This window comes from Ambystoma mexicanum, chromosome 6p, assembly GCF_040938575.1.
Source record: "Ambystoma mexicanum isolate Mex_15411 chromosome 6p, UKY_AmexF1_1, whole genome shotgun sequence".
NCBI classification, from domain to species: Eukaryota; Metazoa; Chordata; class Amphibia; order Caudata; family Ambystomatidae; genus Ambystoma; species Ambystoma mexicanum.
In genome coordinates, this window is record NC_090935.1 from 409,137,488 (window position 1) to 409,161,660 (window position 24,173).

Consider the following 24,173-nt stretch of genomic DNA (forward strand, 5'->3'; position numbering starts at 1 on the left):
TTTACTTTAACCTGCCTGTCAGTTTGCCAAATTGTTGGACTCTTCACTTGAAATGGTTGATTGTGCCTCTATTTTTTTCTCATAGCATGCAACTCTTTCAATATATTCTGGGCAATTTGGTTTGAGTAGGGATTCCTAATAAGTGGCAGAAGTTGTGGGCCAGTCTTGGACAGAGTCATTTATTTTTTTAGGGAATTTCTGTAATGTCACCTCCTAGCAGTTCCATTGTATTTTGTTCATTCTATTTTTTTGCATGATGCAATCTATTGCCTGGATGCAGTGGGAGAAATAACCATGAATTGTTAATGTTGCCCTTATTGCTTTCATTGCTTGGTGTTCAAAGTCCACAATGATTTTTTTCATTGAGTTTGGCTTTATCTTTTCTTTTACCTAGTGTGAAAATATCATGTATGTCATGTAGTCCATACTTGGAAACCATGCATAAACCAGTTTTTGAAATATTCCATTGATTTGCCATGTTGCTGTACTTTTTGCTCTTTAATACCACAACAGAATTTTTATTTGCCGCCCTATTAAATATGCTCTTTACAATCATATCATTTTTCATGGTAAATCTATTTCACAGTTACTACCAATGATGCTTTTTCATTATGATGTGAATTTCCAATATTAATTGAGAAACGAGTTTTTCTTCTAGGTTTATAGAATTTCTATATTTGTGTGTACAACATGCTGGGGTTAAACATTATACAAACGTGGGGTTAAACATTACACAAACGTGTTTTTAAAGAAAATGTCGACTCCAGTAATTATTCATCCATTGCAGCCAAAGACCATCTAGATAAAAATATCAAAATGCTTTCTTGCTGAAAAACGACACTGGTGTCCCCAACTTCATGGTCAGTTTCCTTAAAATGTCTTGCTACTGGCGATTTAGCATTTCTGTTCTATCACCATTATGTTCCTGAATCCTCTTTAGATATGATCCATGTTGTCCCACCTGCAGAAACCTTGGGCATTTTATGCGATATATTGTGTATCTTGTTACGAACGTTGCTTACTTCGAATTGTAATCACTTTGCCTGCCCTTGGATGGTACAAAACATCTCCCTATGTTACGGTATTACCTTGTAAACAGTACAAACAAGGGATCATTCCTGATTTTTGGGGTGCCAACAATATCTGGAGGTCTGTAAAGTATTTAATTGAATCTCTAATGAAATAATCCTTTACATTTGGTTGATGTCTATACACATTTAAAGGTAAATCCCCAAGTATGGTTGTGAAGTCAGGATTGATCTGTAAAATTAACCAAGCTTCTGCACTATTTGCCATGAAGTCGGGCCAGGAGTGGTTACAAATATTAATCTGTCAAAAAGATTTTGTTTGCATTCAGAATAAATCCACTCTTTTTTGGACCTTGAATGTTCATACATTTTATTAACCTATTGTGAATGTTCATACATTTTATTAACCTATTGTGGATTCTAATTTTTGGGACTGAAATGTATTTAGCAACATTTAAACCTAATTTTCAAAATCCTCTTTAATGGTATGCATTCATTATGATGTCCCAAAGTGGCAATCGGTCATATTATTTTGAACAAATTCCCAATATTAGGCAGCTGGTAAGTATTTATTTTGATCTGTTTGTTAAAAACGTTACATTTCCCAGACTCACAGAAGCACAAAACAAAAGCACAAAAAAATAAGGTTATCCTCACTGAAAGTAGCCGGGAATGTAATGGTTGAATTTTCCAATTTCACTTCTTGAATCACGTTCTCAAGTTCCAGTTATAAAAAGTAGTGTTCAGCTTTAGTATTCATATTTCATTTTAATCAAGCATTATACAATGGCAATTCCACCTACAGACAACCTACAGACATGCCCGACAATGCGCAGAAGGTGTGAAATTGCTGACGGTATGCTACGGGTATTCTGTGGTTTTGTTGGCCAATTGTCCATGTTCCTGGGTGGGGCGAGCCGCTGTTCATTTTATCACACAAGCACTACAGAGGTCTGGGTTTTCATTTTTCTACCAAATGCAATAAGGGGCGTGTAAAAGAACTCACCTAACAGTAATGTAAACGTTCACCTGGAGATAATGTTCTGCCTCCCGGTTTTGCTGTACAAACAGTAACAACGTAATTAAAAAGTAAATAGTTAGGCATCCCTTTGTTTAAGATTGAAAATCGTACTCCGTAAGACAGACCATGTTATTAATGTTGTATTTCATCTGCAGACCATTATAGGATGTTGTTCCGCCTTAAGCGTTCATTTAACAAATAACCATTGAAAAATAAATTCGAGCCAGCTCCTGTGGTTAATCCTTTTTTTAAATTGAGGATTCAAAGAAAATGCAGCACGTCACGCCACTTTGCACTTAATTACTTTGGGGATGACACAGAGTACATGTTCCCCCTATCCAGCAACGGAGAATACGACATGTTCTGTATGGCCAAACACTTACGCTGTGGCAATGGGATTTGTGACTAGCACCAGAGCATGGGAGTAATGGAGAGATGCAGTTAATTTGCCTTTGAATCTATCAGCCATCAGAGAAAATATAAATGCGTTAGAGGCTTCTTGTCGAGACAAAGGACCTCGTAGCTCCATCACCATTTCAAATGTCGATGTACTGTATGCTATGACATTCAGAAATAATCGTGCAAGATCAGGTACAACACCATATTTTCCAGTGCCTCTGAGGACGTTGGTTTACAGGTTTGATGACCACGAAAATACATATTTTACAATTATGAGCATTTACCTGGTAGTGGAATACAGTGTGAGGATGTTCAATTTGTGGTTATTACATTGAAACGTGACACCTGATCCAATACCTAAAGAAAAGAAAAGAAAGCTTGAACATTATGTCTAAAAAGTAATGACAACAATCAATAACTGATTTCAAACAAAGATACTTCTGCAGACGTAAAAAAACAAAGCTTCGTTAGTTTTATAATCAGCCGAGAACCAAGACAGGCATTTACCCTAATGTTAACATATTAATGGAAATGGAACCAGAACATGTTCTGTAAGAAGATAATCCAGCAGTGATTAAAGTAACATATGTTTAAGGAGGTTCAGTGTACTGATTTAAAATATATTTTATAGAGTTGACTAACCAGTTTCTTACCTAGATCGAAGCAGTGGTGTGACTGGTGTGCCTTCATCAGAGTAGTGCTGTAGATTTATTTCGTACCTTATGGTTTACCTCTGTAACTACTATTTACGCGTTTACAAGAATTGTTGTTTATGCATCTGTGTTTCTCGAACAACTGAATGTATCCGTTCAGCTATCCTGCTCATCTTCTGCTTATGACAATAGAGTTCATGCAAGAGGGTAGTCAGTCGTTATCCTGGCACAAAGTAGGGGAAAGAAGGTACCCCCTAGGTTAATGTATTTGTACTGCGCACAGTCACCACCAAAGTGGTCCCCAGGCTCTCTGGCAGCTCTGAAAAGGAGAATGTGAAAAAAAGGGGTGGAGGGTTAGTAGGGTGTAGTTGGGATTAGGAAAGTGAGAGTTGTGATGTCATGTTGGCAGCTTCAGTTTGGTTTGCACCGTTCACTCAGCGTAAGCACGGTTAACGGGTCTGTGCGAACTCCCACGTGCTGTTGTGCCAGGTTATGTGTTAGTCTGTTGTTGCAATGTGGTGAAGTGCGTGTGGATTGCTGTGCAGAAAGGATGGTTGTCTGGTTTTCTGCATGCGAGTTGTATGAGAAAAGTTGAGAGTTGGGTTAGCAGTTTTTTATTTTTATTTTATATTTTATTTTTCTGTTTCTCTCCCTCTCTTACCTCTTTGTCTTTGCTTTTCTGGGCTCCCTCATCATGGGTTGGTAATGTTTACGTTAGACAAATGTGGTCCCTCCCTACCAGTCCCGTGTGTGGATCTGACCTAACTAGGTTTCTTCTGTGGGTTAGCGTTATGGGGCATAGGTTGTCGGGGCGTCCCCTCTGCCTTGTGCTTCGGTGAGGAATTGATTAAGGGGTTATGGTCTTCTCCCTGTGGGTCTATGCTTCCTAGTCGATTCCTCCCGTTTTGGAGCAAAGAGCCAGGTTTTGAGGCATTTTCTGAATTCCAGGTGATCCTTGGTGTTAACAATGTTTTTTGGTAGGTGGTTCCAGGATTTTGCTGCCAGATCAGAGAACAATAATCCTCCAAATTGTCTTTTATTTTATGGTTTTGGTACTAAGTAAATGTTGCTGCTTGATCTGAGTGGTCATATCGGATGGTAGACGGTTATTTTCTCCTTTAGGAACTCTGCTCCTTGGCCGTGGATTGCCCTGCGTGTTATTCACATAGTTTTGGACATTATTCGCTGTTTTATCGATAGCCAGTGTAGCAGCTTCAGCGCTGGGGTAATGTGTTCTCTTCACAGTAATTTGAGCAGCAGTCTGGCCGCAACGTTTTGGATGCGCTGGAATTTATTTAATAGTCGTTCTGGCATTCCTAGGTATTTGCTGTTGCCGTAGTCTATTCTAGACATGAATGCAATGATGGTGAATTTTTTGTGGGTGAAAGAGAGGAATGGTAAGATCCTTTTTACTGCTTGTAGGAGGAAGAAACATTTCTTTATTATAACATTTACTTGTGGCTACAGTGTTAGTTTGTTGTCCATTAAGACTACAAAGGTAACATGTGGATTTACATAGGGAACTCAAGATTATTGGACATGATGAGATAGTGAAGATATCCAAGGATCACAGTAAAATGCACCATTTTATTGTGAGCTTTGAAGACAGACAGTGTTTTAGCTGTTAATGGAGGATGGAGGCAATAACAAACAAGCATTGGCAATGTCAATAGTTTAGGTGTTGTGTTCAAATCTGTACTTCACTGCAATAGTTTCGGCTTTTAGGCAACACCGAATAGCAAAAGCAACAAATCCTGGTTCTTTGGCATGCTGTTCAAAATCACTAGGGGCTTGCAGGGCTTCCCTCTTGCTGTCCTGGAGTGTTTTTCATTCTTTTAGATTATTTTTGACGGGCTTCCCGGCTACCCGTCTATCCAGTGGCCTGCGACCTTGTTGGAATCCTAGTTTTTGCAACTCAAGGGACATTCTGTTCCTTTTATGTGATTTTTAAAATCTAATTTATAAGACTTACATTGTACCTTGCGAGTCTTTTTGGTTGCCAAAGAGACCATCTGTACCCACCAGCCTGGAAGTATTCAAAAAACTTCCCTCTTGCTGGGCTCAGGCTCAGTGAAGTGTTAGCACGCATCTTGCAAAATTAGGAAGTGCTGCTGCATTGTCACCTCATCCTTAATTTTGGGACAGGTGGAAGACATGCCAAAGCTGTTTGCGGCCATGGGAGAAGTAGGGAATCCTGATGCAGAACACTGCAAAAGCAACTCATCAGGTTAGGCACTGCTGTAGAGTGGTTTAGACTTGCCTGTAAATGGTATAGCTTTAATTCCAATCTCTGCTGCCAAAATGTTCTGTAAAATGTGTTTGGTCTGGATATGGGTACAGCTTCCTCGCTTTGCTTGCTATGGGAATTATTGCCCTACAACGAAAATCCAAATGTGGTTCTGCCCATAGCGAAAACCAGACGTAACCACCCACAGGGGCAGCACTGATTTGCTCATGGTATCTCCCCTTCTGTGATGGCAGAGAGTGCTGGAAAGGTTGGACTGGGGAGATGTCCTGAGCAACTGCCAGTGGCTGCACTTCGGTAACCAGGAAGGCAGGAGGTTGGGCGTTATGCACTCTTAAGCCTCCAGTGCTGTTGACTCGGATATTAGATCCTTTGACTACCCCCTGCCAGGGAATTTTAGACAGCAGCTAGGGTGCGTCCTACACCACAGGTGTGTAACCCAGTGGGTCACAGAATCGAAGGGCAGTCACCAAAAGCTTTCTTCGCGAGCGTGCAGCCACATGCATCTTCAGAAGTCTGCGAATATTGCTGCAAAGGGTTCACGTGGGTTATAAGCACCGCAGACTTAAAACGGGGCGATGTGAGGATACACAACTGTTGTGAGAATGAGATGTCTCCTGTGCCCCTCTACCCTTCATATCACTCCCCATGCAAGTACTACCACCCAATCAGGTTTAAATACCTAAAAATGCATGCATACAAATATAGGTGCTAATAATGAAACGTGTGTCCTATTCTGCCACGGCTCTGTTGGTCAGCCAGGTCAAATCAACATAACCCAAAATGTGAGGGGGGGCACATGCCCAATGTCGTTGCACCACTGACAATCACAAAATTCTACTCTCGTTCTTGGCTGTTTCGCAAGCAACACATGTTAGCATCTGCGCCTTTCAAAACACACGCACAAACCTAATAATAACAAAGCAGCATGTGTGATAGCATGAGTTATAAGCGACAACGAGCTCCGATCCTGTGTGCACTGCTCATTCACTGCTGCTCCACTACACGGAGCAGCTCCCGATCAAGCACCAGAAAGGGCGCGGGAGGGGTCATATTTCGGCTGACATATTGTGCCCAGATATGACCGGACAACTCCAGCATGCGTGGCTAAAAGAGAAGCTTGCATTGTACGAGTGTGTGGCCAGGAGTGTGTGGGTGGTGGCATCACGTCAACATTTACATGGCGCAATGACAGTCAAAAACGAACCCCGCGCATTGAGCCATCGGAACAGTTTGCCAACTTTCACAGGGCAGTAAAGAACAGTCGCCGATTGTGCCTGGCAATGCTGGTCCCAACAAACGTGACAGTAACAATCGCTGCATGCGTGCAAAGCATATGCTACAGCTACAGCCTGTCCAGAGGCTTACCTGTGTGTTTCCCCTACTCTCCTTGACTTGGGGGAAGCATGGCGCTATATGAAGCCTACATTGCATCTACGCTCTACCTCAGAACACTGCTCTAACATTCCTCCTGCAAAAACAATGCTGCCTTGAAATTCAGTGCTATGCATCAGTGCTATGCAATGGAAGGGAGTGTTCATGTAGAGGATCTCTCCAGTGCCAGTTACAGCCCAGTGTGCAGGACGGACCAATATCTTAACCACAGTAGCTCAGGCGCATTCGGAGTATCAGAGAAAGGGAACTGCCAGGTTGGTGTGTCAAACGAAACGGTCCCTGAATGTTATGTCAAAGGTTCTTATACCGCGCACTGTTGCCACCTGTGTGGTCTCCTGGTGCTCTGGCGGGTCTGTAAGGCAAAGAGGGTGGTGGGGTATGTTAGTAGGACTGAGCAGGAAAAAGAACAATAGAGTTGTTTGTTTTATTATTTATAATGCGCACCAGACCCAGGGTATCAGGGCGCAGACGTAGCAATAAGAATATTTTCAGCTTGGTTACAGTGCTGTACAAGTAATTACAAGTATAAACAGAATCAGATAAAATATATAAGGTACAACTACAGCTAATAAGAGGGCCGGGAAGGTCAAGAGTATGTAAATCAAGTAAATATGCCTAAATGTGAGTAATTAAAAGTATCAAGAGAATCAAAAAATGCAAGGTACACATAACATACAAGTAACAACAGAATCAAGTAAAGATACAAGGTGCTAATAATATACAGTGTAGGTCAAGGGTATATACATCAAGGTGAGCAGAGATAGTTTGTGGCAGTTAGATAGGTGATAGATACCACATAAGTGTGTTATATACAGAGATGGCTGGGCAAGCAGTAGGCGAAGAGTCTACAGTATGTACAAACTGGGGTGCAGTTTATCGAATGTTTTCTTTTATCCAGTTAGTAATATTAAGTCTGAAGTGTGGATAGGTTTGGTCCTCCCTTAAGTTTGGGGGTAGGGAGTTCCACAACTGAGCAGCTTTGACTGGGAAGCTGCATCCTCCAGTTTTAGATCGTTTGAATCTAGATACGGTTAGAAGGTTGGAGTTAGCTAGTCTTGTTGGGCGATTGGAAGATTGTCGCTTAAATCGGTCTATAACATAGCGAGGGGCAGCATTATTTAGGCATTTGTGTGTAAGTGAGGCTGATTTTAGCAGGATTTTACCACTAGTGGTAAGCCAATTGTTACTTCTTAGTTCTGAGATGTGAGTTCTTTTTGTTATACCTAAAGCCGCTCTGAGGGCATTATTTTGTAGGATCTGGATTTTATTAATAATGTGTTTGTTGGCCCCCAGATATATTGCATTGCAATAATCCAATTTCGACAGGATTAGTGCTCTGGCCAGTGTAAAATGCAACTACCCGTAGAAAGGAAGGGTTTGGGACCTCTAATTTGCAGGTGTAGGCTGTGGCTGAGGCCATGGCGTTAACCTGTTTGGTAAAGGAGAGGGTGGCATCTAGGTAAAGGCCTAATGTTTTAACTTCTTTGCCAACTTTGATTGCAATGCCATCGATAATAAAGCTACAATATGTATGACCTACTTTGTTAAGGTTGGGGGTGGTGCCGAGGATGAGGAGTTCTGTTTTGTCATAATTCAGGCATAGACCATGGGTAGCCATCCATGCCTGGATGATGAGGTACACCCTGTTCATCAAGGCCAAATCCTTGTCATAATCTCCCGATAGCGGTATGAGGATCTGGGTATCATCCGCATAGTTGGTGTAGGTGACACCCAGATCATCTAAATCATCGAAAAGGGGCTTTGTGAATATGTTGTACATGGTGGGTGAGACCCATGACACCTAAGGAACTCCGCAAGTAACGGGAATGGGGTCCGCAGAGGCTGAGGGCGAAAAGACTTGCATGGTCCTATTGTTTAGGAAGGATTTTATCCACCCCATAGCTTCATGTGAGAAGAACAAGTTACTTTCTTACCTGGTAACGTTCTTTCAATGGGATGTTCCTCCGACGTATTCCACATCTTTGACATTGATTACCACAGCTGTGCTGCTTTGGAAAACTTTTTCGGCGTAGGCGTCCTGCATCGATGACGTTGATACGCTCCTTCGAGGACCTCCTCCGACGTCATCGGATGTTATATGTAGGACGCACGACGCCCGTAGCCTCAGTTGTAGTTTTTTCCCCCAGAACGTGTGGCACCAATCCTCTCCAAGTATTACTACAGAAAGCCTTGCGGAAACGGAAGCTGCAATCGCATAAGAAATTCTGTAGCGGGGCAAGTAGGGAGGGTACAATGTGGAATACGTCGGAGGAACATCCCATCGAAAGAACATTACCAAGTAAGAAAGTAACTTGTTCTTCGAGGGGATTGTGTCCTCCGACGTATTCCACATCTTTGACAGACTCCCAAAGCAGTACCAACGTAAGGAGGTGGGAAAAGAATTTAGAATTTTTTAGAATGCCCAATCAAATTGCAGAATAGAGGACTGCCTTGCCAAAGGCCAAATCTTGCCCATGGATAGAGTCCACGGAATAATGTTTCACAAAAGTATGGACAGAGGCCCATGTGGCTACTTCGCAAATATTGCAAATCGGAACACCCCTCTGTAGTGCCATGGGGGCAGCCATACCCCTAGTAGAATGAGCCCGTAAGCCTACTGGAGCGTCCTTTCCCGCCAAACGATAACACTCAGAGATCGTCAAAATGATCAATTTAGACAAGGTCTGCTTGGAAACAGCCTGACCTAAACGCCTTCCAGCGTAACCAATAAAGAGCGGATCATCCACTCTGACCCGGGACATCCGTGAGAGATAGAAACTCAAAGCTCTCCTAGGGTCCAACCTATGGAGCCTCTCCTCTTCCTTACCAGGATGTGGAGGCGGATAGAATGCCGGAAGAATTACCTTCTGGCTCGGATGGAATTCCGACACAACCTTCGGAAGAAAGGAAGGCTGTACCCCAAGGACAACCCTGTCCTTATGGAACACAGTGAAGGGTGGTTTGGCGGAAAGTGCCTGCAACTCACTCACTCTGAGGGCGGAAGTAACCGCAACTAAAAATACAGTTTTAAAGGACAACAGTCTCAATGGACAAGAATGGAGGGCTCAAACAGAGCTCCCATTAGGAACTTTAAAACCAAATTCAAATCCCATCCCGGCACCTGGAAAGGCGACGGTGGAAACACATGAGTTGGCCCTTTTAGGAACTGAGAAATCAAAGGGATCTTAAAATAAGAACATTCCTCAGACGAGCGCTTAAATATGGACAGCGCTGACAGGTAACCCTTAATGGTACCCACATACAGGCCCTTGTGGGCTAAAGAAAGCAAAAAAGACAAAACCAAAAGGAATGTAACATTGGAAAGGATCCACATTCTATACCCTGCAGCAGTCGCAGAACTTCTTCCAACGGCAACGGTACAGGGATTTCGTTGCAGGCCTTCTGGCCGAAAGCAACACCTCCATCACGTTTTCAGGGAGGTCCCAATCCTTATATCTCAGCCTTCCAGATACCAAACATGAAGGCTGAGAGACTGGACCTCTGGATGGAGAACTCGACCCCCCTCCCGTGAGAGCAGATTGTCTCGGTAGGGAAGACAACACGGAGGGCAGATGGGCATGTCTATAAGGTCCGGGTACCACGCTCTCCTGACCCATGCCGGAGCAATGAGGATCATCCGGGAACCGAACCTCCGCAACACCTGCGGAATGACAGGGACTGGAGGGAACGCGTACAGCAGTGGGAAGGACCACTCTACTATGAACACGTCCCCCAAGGAGCAGAATCTCTCGCACTTCCGGTTGACATTGGAGGCGAAGAGATCCACTTGTGGGGTTCCCCAAAGGGCGAAGATCTCCAAAAGAACTTCCTGAGCCAGCTCCCACTCGTGAGAGACTGTGCTCTGCCTGCTCAGAGCATCCGCCACCGCGTCATCGTCTCTGGCCAGATGAACTGCTGAGATCGAAATTTCCTGCTGGATGGCCCAGAACCAGAGCTACATCGCCTCTCTGCACAGTGCGAGTGACCCTGCCCCCCCTTTTTTTGAGGTAGTGCATGGCCACTGTATTGTCCGTTATAATCAGGACACAGGACATTCTTCCCACGCACAGATGGCAGAAAAGCCTTCCGGGTTAGCCTGACAGCCCGCAGCTCTAACAGATTGATGTGGAGTCTGGACTCCGACGGAGACCAACGACCGCTGGCTGTCAGCTCGTTGGCATGAGCTCCCCAACCCATGAGGGATGCGTCCGTCACAATCGTCACCTCTGGCCACGGTTGCCAAAATGGAGTCCCTTTGAACAGATTTCCTTCGACGGCCCACCACAGAAGGTCCTGGGCGGCCGAGGGCAGAATCTGTATGGGGTCCGACATCCTGCTGGAGAACTGCGACCACTGCATCTTGAGTGCCCACTGCAGAGATCTCATCCGCAGCCTGGCCTCTGGCACCAGTAAAATGCAGGATGCCATGAGGCCGAGCAATCTCAAGAACTCTAACGCCGGGAGACTCTGGGCACGTTGAAACTTGTCCACCATCTGCAGAATGTTGAGAGCCCTCACCTGGGGAGGCGAACACTGCCCCAGGGATGTATCGAGCACTGCTCCGATGTACAGGAGCCGCTGGGTAGGTGTCACATGAGACTTCTTTAAGTTGAGCGAGAAGCCCAGCTTGTGAAGGGTGTGGCAGGTGACGTACAGATGATCCAGGACTTGCTCGGGAGAGCACACCCTGATCAACCAATCATCCAGGTAGGGGTAGACGTGGATCACCCTTTCCTGAGATGCGCTGCCAACACCACCATCAGCTTGGTGAAGACCCTCGAGCGGAGGTCAATCCGAACGGCAGGACCCGAAACTGAAAATGCAAGTCGCCAGCCGCGAACCTCAGGTACTTCCTGTGCTTAGGATGAATCGGCACATGAAAGTAAGCATCCTTGAGGTCGAGAGACACCAACCAATCCTGAAGTTGAAGGGCCTGGAGGACCTGAGAAAGAGTAACCATCTTGAACTTGTCCTTCCTGAGGAGCTTGTTCAAACCACGCAAGTCCATGATGGGTCTCAATCCTCTGTCTTTTTTCGGGATCAAAAAATATGGGGAATACCATCCCTTGTTCCTCTCCACTACAGGTACCAGTTCTATGGCACCTTTCTCTAGCAGGGATAGGATTTCCTGTGTAAGTAGCGGATCCGGACGCTTCAAAGAGAGCTTCCATGGTGGATTGTCGTGAGGCCTCTGCCGGAAAGGAAGACAGTAGCCGTGGGCTATGATCTCCAGAACCCACACATCTGAAGTAATGCCATGCCATTCTACAAGATGCTGCGCCAGCCTTCCCCCAACCGGTGAACCATGGGACATGGCCTGATGACTGACCGGAAGCAGCTGTGGCAGTGCCTGAGGGCAAGGAGGCAACTGCACGAGCGGCTTTGGCACCACAAGTACCTTGCTTTCCACCTCTGGTACTCTTACAGTGGCCTCTTTAACTGGCAGCTCCCCTCGATCTTCCAAAGGAAGAGTAGTATCGAAAGGAACCTCCCCTCCATTGCTGTCCCCTAGGCCGAAAAGGCGGAGGTTGACGCACTGCAGCGCTCAAGGACTTCACTGCAGCTTTGGAGGTCTGCAACCTCTCAATGCTCTCGTCAGCCTTGCTGCCAAAAAGATGGACACCATCAAAGGGCATGTTGAGAATCCGGGACTGTACATCAGGAGCAAACCCCCGACTACCACAACCACGCAAATCTGCGCATCACGGTGCTCGCCGCCATGGACCGGGTGACACAGTCTGCCAAGTCCAGACCCGACTGAACGGTTTCACACATGGCATCTTTGCCATCCTGAACTAGGGCAAGAAAACCATCCCATTCCTCCCCTTTGGGATTATGTTCAGCCACCAACGACACACAATTCCATAGAGTGCGCGTGAATCTTGCAAGGGCACAAACAGAGTTGGCTGCCTTTAAAGCCATAGCCCCAGAAGAAAATACCTTCTTCGCCCAACCATCAAAGCGTTTGTCGTCCCTATAAGGAGGGAATGTAGGGTATGCCGCCTGCTTTGCTGGGGCCATAGCCGCCTCCATCACCAAACTCTCCGGAGTAGGGTGCGTAGACAAGTAGCAGGGGTCACCACTGGCTGGGCGGTATTTTTTCAGCAACGATTTATTCACTGCCGGGAGACTCTCCGGAGCAGTCCAAGCCGCCGCTACCCTTCTTTGTAAGGCCATATGAAATGGCAACACCGGGTCAGTGGGTGGACCGTGGTCCAAGATATCCGTCAGGTCATCCTGCAGAAAATCCACAGGTGGAGCAGACCACCCCAGATACTCAGTCACTCTCGACATGAGGCGCCTGTACGAGGAGTCAGAATGTGTACCAGGCTCAGGCCTGCCAAACTCAACCTCCGGGGAGGTATCAAGACCACTTGCGTCATGTAAAGATTGACGAAGGCCTTCCAACTGGCTATGACCAGACAACAGGTCATCAGGAACCTCAGGAGGCACAACCCCCTCTTCATCAGACCCTTCCTCTACCTCTGAAATGTACTCCAAGGGTTGAAACAAGTCCACCCTGGGAGGAGGAACAGAGTATGGGTCAAATATAGGCCGCACAGACTTGCTGAATGCCTTTCTCAGAGCTTCCACAGCTGTCCGGGGCACCTCTGGCAAATTTTCCTCAAAAGGCGTTGAGAGCGCCGATGGGAGTGGTGTCGACGTCGACCGAGGTGCCGATGACTTCGAGGCCGGCGCCCTGAGCGTGTCCTTTGATGGCGTCGACGACTTCCTCGGAGCCGGAGTCTCAAGCAAGTCCCTCGACAGACATGACGCTGACGCCATCGATGCCTTCTTCGAAGGCCTCACAGACTCCAACGGTCTTGACGGCGTCGAGGACCGGGACCTGCATCGGGCACGGTGGCGATCATCCTTGTCCGATCGGGACCCCAACGGTTCCCGATGACCTTGCCGACCGGCCGAGCCTGAAGGCGTGCGAACGGTGGCTCTAGCGTGTTCCCTGCCGGCACAGCTGTGGTAATCAATGTCAAAGATGTGGAATACGTCGGAGGACACAATCCCCTCGAAGTGTGTGGCTGTGTCTAGGTGGTTGCAGAGGCCTTTGTGGTCTACCAAGTCGAATGCTGCTGAGAGGTCGAGCAGAAGTAGAAGGGCAGTTTTTCCATTGTCCTGAGTGAGTCAATTTGGGCCAGACTGACTCCTAGGAGGTGGTTGTGTTCAAGATATTTCTGGATTTGGAGATATGCAACCCTGTCAAGGATTTTAAGCAGGAAGGGGACGGTGGTGATGGGTCTCTAGTTGGTGGAAATGGAAGGGTCTAGTGATTGCTTTTTAGGAGTGGGAGTACCCAGGACTCCATGAGGTTGCTAGGGATGGTGCCAGTGGAGAATGATGTGTGGATTCATTTGAAAATGAAAGGGAATATGTCGCTGACAGCGTCTTTAATCATTTGGGAAGGGCAATGGTCTCCATGGCAGTTGGGATGGTTTTAAAGTGAGGATGATTTTTTTAAAAAATGTTTAACTTGTTTATTTTTCAAGCAGCGCACAGGAAAACCTTACATTACAATCATTAAATATTTGGCACATTTCAGGTTATCTGGATCATCCGACGAGTCTCTGTCCCAACCCCCCCGCTCTGACTGCCCTCCACGTCTCAGTCCTCTGCTGATTGAGCCAGGTTCCTGTCCTCCACCCTTTGGGCATTTAACACCAAGCAAGGTTTGTAGGTTTGGGCTGGGAAGCGCTGGTCATAGCCTATCACTGGCGACCAAATGTTTGTGAATCGGTGGAGGTGGCCTCTATTCGCGGCCATTATTTTCTCAGCAATGAAGATGTCCCAAAGCTTCAGCCACCACAGGATAAGTAGGGGGCCCTCCGGGGATTTGCATGTTCGGGCAATCGTGATTTTCGCAGCTAGGAGCATTTGCGTTATGAGAGTTGCCTGCCTGCCGGATCTGGGGTAAATGTCTGGGATTGGGGTCCCCAGTAGGATTGGTTCGAGTTCCAGAGGTAATGTGATCTGAACAATGTCTGCTATGGCGGCTATACACTGGGACCAAAAGTTCGCCACCACTGGGCATGTCCACCACATATGCAGGTAGGTGCCCTCCATGCCGCAGCGGCGCCAGCATTGCGGGTTCAAGGACTGGTTAAAGCGATATAGTCGCAGGGGTGGGTAGTACCATCTGAGCAGTAGCTTATGCGCACATTCTTGATTGGTCACGCAGAAAGAGGACGATTGCGTGCAGGCCCAGATGTCAGACCACGACTGGTCCGGAATCGGATGTTCTAGTTCCTCTTCCCATTGCGACATACAAGTTGCTTTGGCTGCAAGCAGATTCGTCTGCAATAATCTGTACAGCGTGGAAATTCGACCTTGGCTCAGTGAATCAGCGACCGTTAGTTCGAGGGCATCCAGCTCTCGCGTGGCTGCCGAGCGGGTCTGGGGTTGCGAACACCATGTCTGATTTGGATATAAGAGAATCGATCGGACTCCGTCAGGCCAAAAGTGCTCTTACATTGGGCAAACGTCAGAGGCTGGGAGCTTTCAAATAGCTGACTTAAGGAGCTGAGGCCCCCTGCGATCCGGTTTTTAAAGTTCGAGGGAGTGGATCCCGGCAAAAAGGCTGGGTTGTGAAACACTGGGGCCGCTGGACTTGGGTCTCTTGGGATGCCTCTGGATCTACGTGCCCAATCCCATGCCTTTAGAGTTTGCTTGGTCGACGATAGGAGAGATGGCCATGTCCGTCACAATGAGGCTGGCAGGTGCAGCAAGAAACGGAGAGGATGAGGTGTTCAGGATTGTTCCACTTCCATCCACTTGGGTCGCCCTGACAAGATGGTCCAGGCTTTAGTGTGAGCTATCTGCGCCACCATCTGGTATCTCTGCAGATCAGGGACCCCCAGGCCTCCCTGGATTGGGGTGCGCATCATACTGCTCCGCGGAATGTGTGGCTTTTTCCCCTTCCAGATGAAGCTAGAGATCTTCCTCTGTAGCCGTTGCAATGGGGGTCTGGGGATGATGGTGGGGAGGGCGGAGCAGGCGTATAGGAAGCGCGGTAGGAGATCTTACAGGCCGCGATGCGACCTATTAACGACATTTCCTGTGAGCCAACGATCCAGGTCGTTCTCCAGTAGGTAGGTGTCTTCGGGGCAGGCAGGGATCTGGACTCCCAAGTAGGGGATAGATTTATCGCTTAATGGGATCAAGCAGTGGGCTCTGAAGGACTCCTTGTCCGCCTGCTCCAGGCCTATTCCCAAGGCTGCTGATTTCCTAAGGTTTATGGAGAATCCCGAGACCCTGCCAAACCTATGGACTTCTGCCAGGGCGGCCCTCAACGTCTGGGAGGTGTCTGTTATGGTCAACATCACATTGTCCACGTATAGCGCAATTTTATGTTGGGTGGGGCCTACTTGGAGGCCTTTAATTCTGAGGTTACTACGAATCCGCCGGGCCAGAGGTTCCATCACCAGCGTGAAGAGCAGCGGGAGAGAGGACATCCCTGCCTTGTGCCGCACGTTAGGGGGATCGAGCCGGACAACAGGCCTTTCACTCGGAGGAGAGTATTCGGAGCTTGGTAATTCGCCAGGATGAGCTTCGAGAAGAGCGGTCCCAGATGGAAGGATTCCAAGGCCAGGCGGAGGAATGACTAATCCACTTTATCAAAAGCCTTGGTTGCGTCCAAGGCTAGCAGGGCCAGCTTCCGTGAGTCTCGCTTAGCCACACCGATCAGATTCAGGACCCTACGGGTGTTATCCGTGGTCGCTCTATTCACCACAAAGCCTGTCTGATCCGGGTCGATGTCCGGGCGAATCTTCGCCAGGACCTTCGAGTAAATGTTTGCATCCAGGTTTAGTAGCGAAATAGGCCTGTATGCTGTGATGTCCTTTCCTGGCTTGAGAGCTAGCACCGTAATTGATTCTTGCAGTGATGCCATAATGGTGCCTGAAGTCGCGAAGGAATTAAAGAGTGTCGTCATGGGGGCCAACAGCTGGAGCCGGAAAAGTTTGAAAAAGCGCGTGGAGAATCCATCCGGGCATGGGGCCCTTGATTTCAGGCTTTTAATAGCCTCCTCAACTTCCTCGCTGGTGATCGGGGCCTCCAGTTCTTCCCTTTTTGCAGGGTGATGTGTGGTACGGCCGCTTCCTGCAAGTAGGCCTGCTGTTCCTCCCTGGATCTCGGGTTCGCCAACATTGTCTCTGTGAGGTGGGCTTGCCCCACCCGCAATTTCTCCCGGTCAGCAAACTGCACAATGTTCTGGGAGTCCTGCAAGCCTACAATTGTGTTCCTTCTCTTGACTCTCGCTAGCTTATCCACCAGATATTTGTTGGCTTTATTACCGTTGGCATAGTAGCTTTGCTTTGTTTTAGCCAGAATCTGGACGGTATCTTCCGCATAGTGGGCCTCCAACTTCTTCCGAGCTGCTTGCAAGATCCGATAGGTTCGTGGGGACCAATTTTTAACCTTACATGCCGTCTCTGCCTCTTGCACCTTGGCTTCTAAGTCCTGACGGAGCTGCTGCTTCTGTTTATGGTAGGCTGCCCCACGGGAGATCAAGATCCCCCTCACCACCGCCTTCATTGCATCCCACGCATTAGCTGGAGAGGTATCCTCGTTCCTGTTCACGTCAAAGAACTCCTTTATGGCTTTGGCCACCACGTCTCTAGTTGCCATATCGCCTAAGATGGGGTCATAGAGGGATCATCTGCGTCGCGGAGCCGCGTCAGGATCGTGGGCTCTGAGCGCAACGATTATTAGGCTATGGTCTGTGAGGATTCTCGGCCCGATGGAAACTTCGTCTGTGAATGCCAAGACCTGGGGGGAGGCCAGGAGGAGGTCGATACATGGGTACGTTCTATGTACGTAAGAATAAAATTAGTAGTCCCACTCCTCGGGATGGAGGAATCTCCAGGAGTCAACTACCTCCAAAGTTCTGAATAGCTTGAGAATCGCTGTAGCCAGGGCAAAGTCTCTACGAGCCGGAGGGTGTGACCTGTCTGTTAATGGATCAGGGACTCCGTTGAAATCACCCCCGATGATAGTTTGGCCCTCTGCGAATGGCGAGAGGGTATTTCCTAGGCTTGAGTAGAATTCCTCTTGCCCCTCATTAGGAGCGTGCACTGAGATCAGCGTATAGAGTTGGTCGAAGATTCGGCATTTGATCGCCACAAAGCGGCCATCTGGGCAGAGCAGAGAGTCTAGAATTTGTGGTCTGAGGCCCTTGGCAAACAGGATCGCCGTACCACCCTTGTTTGTTCATTCTTGGCAAAGAATTGCAGCGGGAATTGCCGGTCACGTAGCCGCGTGGAGTCGGTTGGGATCAGATGGATCTCTTGGAGGAAGACGACGGAGGCTCCGTCATTCTGTAGGCGCCTCAGGATCGATTTTCTCTTCTGCGGGGCGTTGAGGCCTCTGACATTAATTGTCAGGAATTTCAGTTTCTGGTGCGGTGGCAGGGCCTCCCGAGCCTCCCCTGGTAGAGGGAGCTGGCCCGAGCGATGGGGACGGCACTGCTCAGTCGCCATCCAGAGACTTGAACTCAGCTTGGGATTCCTGTGGCTGCATTTTATATATCCTCCAACGGGAGGGTAAACTTTTCGTCGGGTGGGGGGCTGGAATTTCCATCGCCAGCCCATCCACGGCCAACGGGGCCAAAACTGTACACCCAGCCAACAGGGCTAGGACCAAACCACTTAGTTGGGTTCGACTCCAAGGTTGGAGCGATGACATACTCCTTGGAGTGGGGCATGGGCCGCTCGGGGCCCGCGGCATCACTGACGTTTCCTTGAGCTTATTGGATCGGTACTTTCGTGATCACGATGGGTGGTAGGATTACTTTACTTTCCGGCATCTCTGTGCTTTAGACCAGGGTTGCTGTTGCTGTCTCTGGGGCAGTTGCTCCGCTTCTCCTGAGGGGAGCAGAGGGCTATGGGGCTCAGAGGACTCCGGGGGGTTTGCGTGTAAGATGGATTCCGCGTCTTCCAGGCGACTTATCTTACGCTGAACTCCTTGGTACGTGAATTGAAGCGTAGACGGGTACAGCCATCGATAGCGTATTTGCTGGGACTGCAGGAACCCCGTTAGGGGCTTCAGGGCTCTTCTTTTCTGTAGGGTCATCAGCGAGAGGTCTTGGAAAATCTGAAGCTGAGTGCTCATGAACGAGAGCTCATCTTTAGTACGGCTTATTGCCGAGAGGGCTTCTTTAGTGGTGTAGAAGTGGACTCTGGTGATTACATCCGGAGGACCGTCCGAGTCCACTCCACGTCTCAGGCGCAGTCTATGAGTGCGGTCTAGGATAAGCTGGGATTTTCTTCGAGCTCTATTTTCCAGATCCTCCTGTTTAAACTCGAGTACCTCATTCCTACTCTGTAACACCTGGAGGTCACGTCTCAGCTCGATTAATGTGGCGTCATGACTCTGGGTAAGTCCTCCACCTCTCCCAGTCTCTGCTCCACTTCTGTAAGTCGGTGTCTGTTTGATCCATCCGTGTAGACAGTGCAGCCATGCAAGACCGGAACTCGACTTTGATGTCTTGCATGAAGGTCTGGATGTCGTCCCTAGTAGCTAGCTTTCCCTGTTCCTCTGGGGCATTCTGTGTGGTTGGCTTCGGGGAAGGGGTTGACCTCTTCGTTTTGTTTGCAGCCAGCAGCATGGCGGAGATGTCAGAGGATTTGGTTGCTTTAGGCAATCTCGACATCCTGCGTGGTTTATGGGTCCGAATCACCTGGGGCAGTGGTGTTAGGGACAGCCCAGGTCAGTTGCGCTGTCGGGGCGAACCCGAGTGGCAGAGGCTTCGAGGCCGAGCGTCGGCAGTAGGCTGGGGTCCCAAGGGCAAACCCGAGGTGCCGATCACTGGCCAGATGGGCTCTATTGTTGTAGCGATGGAAGACCAGGACACTCAGGGGGCAGTGAGGACCAGTGGGCCGGGGTGCCCCAGGAGGCCACCGGGTGGCAGAGTGCTGCGAGGATCGTGATTGAAGGGGCTTATGACGGTCAGGTCCCAGTGACGCTGGAATCCCCAATTCAGCGCCTCGGTGCAGCTAAGCCAGACAGGAAGCCAGGGGATTTTGTTGGATCCAGGAAAAAAAGGGGGTTTGGGGGAGGTGCCGTTGCTGATGAAAGGTCCCAGGCTGGGGACAGATCAGGGGTCGGTGGGCAGGGGCGCCCCAGGAAGTTGAGAAGAGGGGGGCCTGAAAGTGCACAGCCCGGGAGGCCAAGCGGCCGCGACCGCTTCAGGTGGGCTCAAGCAGCCAGCACCCTCCTGAACCCCGCTGCTGCACCCTCACCTTATTCGGGGCCGGGGGAGCCCGACCCCCAACCGCTGCTCACAGGTATCCCGAGGTGAGGGCGGGCCGTAGCAGGCCGTCATGGACTCCTCGCCTGCCTCCCGAGTATCACCGCCCCCGAGCGCGGGAGCTCCTGTCTCTCCTCTGCCAGAGACACCTCCGAGGGCCGGAGTGGGGGGGATGGGGCACCAGGACGGGAACAAGGCCGTACGCCGCTCGCTGCCTCCCCTCCTCCACGGATCAGCGGGCCAGACTCCCACGTCGCACCATTGCAGCCGCTGTCTCTGGCTGTCTCTGGCCACTGCGAGCCTCCGCTTCGGCGACCGGGACGGGGCAGGGAAACTTTCCCGCTCGCTCCTAGTCACTGCGAGAAGCCTGTCCCGTCCGCCATCTTGGGTGCGCCGGCCACGTCCCGGAGCGAAAGTGAAACCGGGCTGATTCGGGGGCAAATAAGGGGAAACAAGGCCCCACCGGCGCACATCAGGAGCCCTAGTGCTTCAGGATGCCATTGATCCGCCGGGCAACGCGATCCGACCCGAAACTATCGGATGGTAGCTGCTGGCCGTGGGCTTCGGGCGGAGGCCATCAAGGAAGCAGCCGCATCGCTGGCGCTCCTGGCCACGCCCACCGTGAGGATGATTTTTTCCACCTCTAGGGTGGATACTTTAGAGAAATTGAGGCAATTGGATGGTTTGTGGGTGGACGCAAGTTTGTGAGGTTGTGTAGTAGGTATGTGGAGGAGGTCTTTTTAGGTTGTGTAGTAGGTATGTGGAGGAGGTCTTTGTAGGGTGGCTACCTTGTTAGTTAGGGCTTTCTGAATACTGGTGCACCAGTTCTTGTTCTTCACACAGGTGTCTGGTTCATCGATTGGCGTTTCCAATTCTTTAAGGATTATGAATAATTATTTGATGCTTGAGTTATTTTGCTCGATTCTTTTGTTGTATGTGTCTTGCTTTGCTAGCATTTCCTTTTTGTAGTGGGTAGATATTTTGTTAAGGTTAGCTATGCAAACGTCTGAAGGGTGGAGTCTCCATAAAGTTTCACTCTTCCTATTTTCCATTCTTAATGATTTAAGGTAAGGAGAGAACCAGGAATTCAGGTGCATTTTAGGTTTGCTCTTTCCTATGTTTAAAGGGGCTATAAAGTCTAATGCTGCAGACATGATTTTGTTATATTCCTCGACAAGGAGGGATGGGTCGGAGGAGTCTGCGAAGGAGTTCAGCGTTGGTAGTATAAGGGTAACAGGTTTTCGTGGCTGTCATGTTTTTTTTTTGTATTTCTAGTGGGGATGGCAGGGGCCAGTGGGGTGTTATTTGGGCAGGGGTTATGGCTTCTAGTGAGAAGGCTAGGAGGTGGTGGTCTGTCAGTACTTGAGGGGTCATAGCCGTGATAGTGGCATTGCAATTGTAGTCTTGCACCAAGTCAAGGGCTCTGCCTTTGATAAGGGTGGGATGGGTTAATTTTTGGCTTAATCCTAGTTCGTCAAGAGAGCTGGCAATTATTTTAGCTTGCTGATCTTTTAGGTCTTGATATCCCAAGTTAAAGTCACCTAATAGTAGGACATGCAAGTTGTTTTTAAGGTTATTGGAGAGGAGAGGACGTGACGTGTCCAGTACAATGGTCAGGCAATTACTGACCATCACACACACCCGACTTCCATTACACTATCCCACACGGATAAAAGGCGGAGCACGAGAGCAAACTTTGAGCAGTTCCAAGATGGCAGTTTAATAAGAGGAGAAAGACGCCGAAACAGAAGGGGATCACAAGGAGGAAAGTTCCCTTGACAATTGTGACAAGGAACCATTACTTTCACAAAGCCTCGCGAATAGAAAGTGTAAGACCAGGAAAAAAGGCTGAGGAATCCTACATTGTGTGTCAGAGGTACCCAGGGCCCTTCCGCGTTGATAATGAAGGCAGGGAGAATCACCAGTTGCCGGGGTACTGCCCTTGGCTCCAACAATAAAGCAGTGTCAGTGAAATCAACAAAGCCAGTGAGTTGGGGAGACTGATACAAGACCGCTCTGTGTTGAAGCCAAGGTTGCAAGCAGCAACATTGTATGGCGAGCACTGGAAAGAACATTGTATGAAACAATTGAAGTTCAATAAACACCCTTGCACTGTGGTCACTTCCTTACTGTTGATATCATGCCTTCCTTACAACACCCTCCGGGCCACATTTTATTGCAGTTGTAAACCGTTGGGATGCAAGCCAGACTTTCAGTGGGGAAGTCCCTTGTGAATATTTCGCAGAGGCCCACCATTTGTCCTTGGCCGAAAGGGACTCACAGTTTGCATTTTCTAACACTAGCCTTGATTTATTGACATACAGTGTGTTTTGATATGACATTTATAACGCGCCTATCCACAGGTGTTTCAAGGAGTGATGTGGTAAAGGAGCGGGCACAGAGGGAAGACAGAGACAGCGATCTTACTAGGCCAGGTGACACTGAGATCGCACAAATGCAGGGGAAGGGGAAAGGTGCAGGGGGTTAGAGGGCAGTCCAGTACATAGGATCGACAGTAAGAAATAAATAAAGCAGTAAGTAAAAAGTGCAGCCAGCTGGTGGCAAGTGCAAGGTTAAGTGAAGACATCGGGTGTCAAGTGCTGGTAGGGGACTGTAGGGATACAGAAAACAGTCCCCAAGTTGCCAGGGAGGCAGTGCAGGTGTGCAACTGGCGGGGGAGGGGACCTGGTCCCCAGATTCACTTTTCTTTTTGCGCTGAAAGTATGGGGCTGTTTCTTTCAGTCATTAATAAAATACACTTTCAATTATCTGCTATTCGTTTTTCAGCTGAAAAGTGGGTTTGAATTGTGAAAGTGCACCACCATTTGGTGGGTGGCAATATCAATGAAAATTCTGCATTTATTTCTCAGCCAGTAATGTGATGTGCTGTACTGTGCTGTTCCAATCTGCACTTGGATTACTTTAGCTTTCTCTGGATTTCCACTGCAGAAAGACACCCACATAGTGTGCCCGGGCCTACAGGAACTTTTCATGGCAACAAAGTGGGCTTTTTTTCTTTTCAAATGTTTGCCGGGATTTTGCATGCGAAGCTAACATTTTTCTCTTGTCTTGTTTTCCAATGCAAACACACATGCAAAGGCGTTTTGGTGTCAGTATTTGAAAGATACCTTTGAATGTATTCAGTCTTGCCTTTGTGAATTAAAATGCTGTTTTTCCTTTGGGAATCACAGGTAGACCTTTTTCAAATGACCCTTCAGTTCTGTTGGTTTGGGGCCATCGATTACATCCCAGATATGGGATATGGAGGGTCATGCAGAATACCACAGGAGGATGGTTTATTTTACTTTATTTTCACCTTTAAGAGGGATCAGTCTAAGTTATATCTGCTCCTAGTAAAGGGGCTGCACAGCACAGATGTATATTATCGAAATAGCTCTACAGTGACAAAGCCAGTGAGATGCCCAACCACTTGCTTTAAGGTTCTATAGCAGAATGAAGTTAAACATTACCATCAATCTGGCGTTGTGGGAAGCCAGCAACCGGAAGAAGTTCTGGAGAAGTCATCATACTTCTTACCAAAGAATCATCCAGCTGCTCCAGCCCGGGCCCAAACATAGCAAAGCGAGGTTCCGCATTTACCACCAGTGAATGCAGAAACGAAGTAACTGCGCCATACATGGGACGATTCGATTTCAGACTTTTTCTACTTCCTGGACAGCTCTTTAAATATCTGTGAAATTAAAGAATACAACATTGCCATCATTCAGTATAAAAAGCTAATCTTGAAACAAAAAAGGAATTGTGAAATAAATCAATGTTGCAAGACGATGCCACACACATTAGTCAGGAGAGGAATATCAAATACTAGTAATCCGGTATACGTTTTGGAGCATGGGTTGGCAATTATAGCGCCACCCTGTGACCAAAGGAATGACGGAGAAATGGGAAAGGGTGGTTAGCAGAAGAATATTTAGCTGACATGGCCATTGGCTAAAGCTTGTTGCATGCATAGGCTGCCCTGACTATGCCGATGCCATCCTATATCCTTCCGGACTCCTCTTCCATCTGACCACACTACAACCCTTACCTGCACACCCTTGCATATAACCACTTGCCCATTTTGGATCACCCCTGCCTTCACTAACCCGGTCACCACAGATTACCTCTGCCAACCGCAGCTCATCACTAACCTAGTTTATCCCAGCTCTGCCCT

The 24,173-nt window shown here is 48.3% G+C and overlaps 1 protein-coding gene across 2 annotated transcripts in view; it reads right to left on the reverse strand.

Moving 5' to 3' along the window:
* FBXO4 (F-box protein 4) overlaps positions 1-24,173 on the reverse strand; it is a 368,809-nt gene that overhangs the window by 146,869 nt on the left and 197,767 nt on the right. For both annotated transcript variants that reach the window (XM_069627208.1, XM_069627209.1), the window contains 2 exons: positions 23,470-23,690; positions 2,733-2,805 (listed from right to left, as the gene is read on the reverse strand). In XM_069627208.1, the coding sequence (XP_069483309.1) occupies positions 2,733-2,805; positions 23,470-23,690 (294 nt within the window). The remainder of the gene's footprint in view (positions 1-2,732; positions 2,806-23,469; positions 23,691-24,173) is intronic.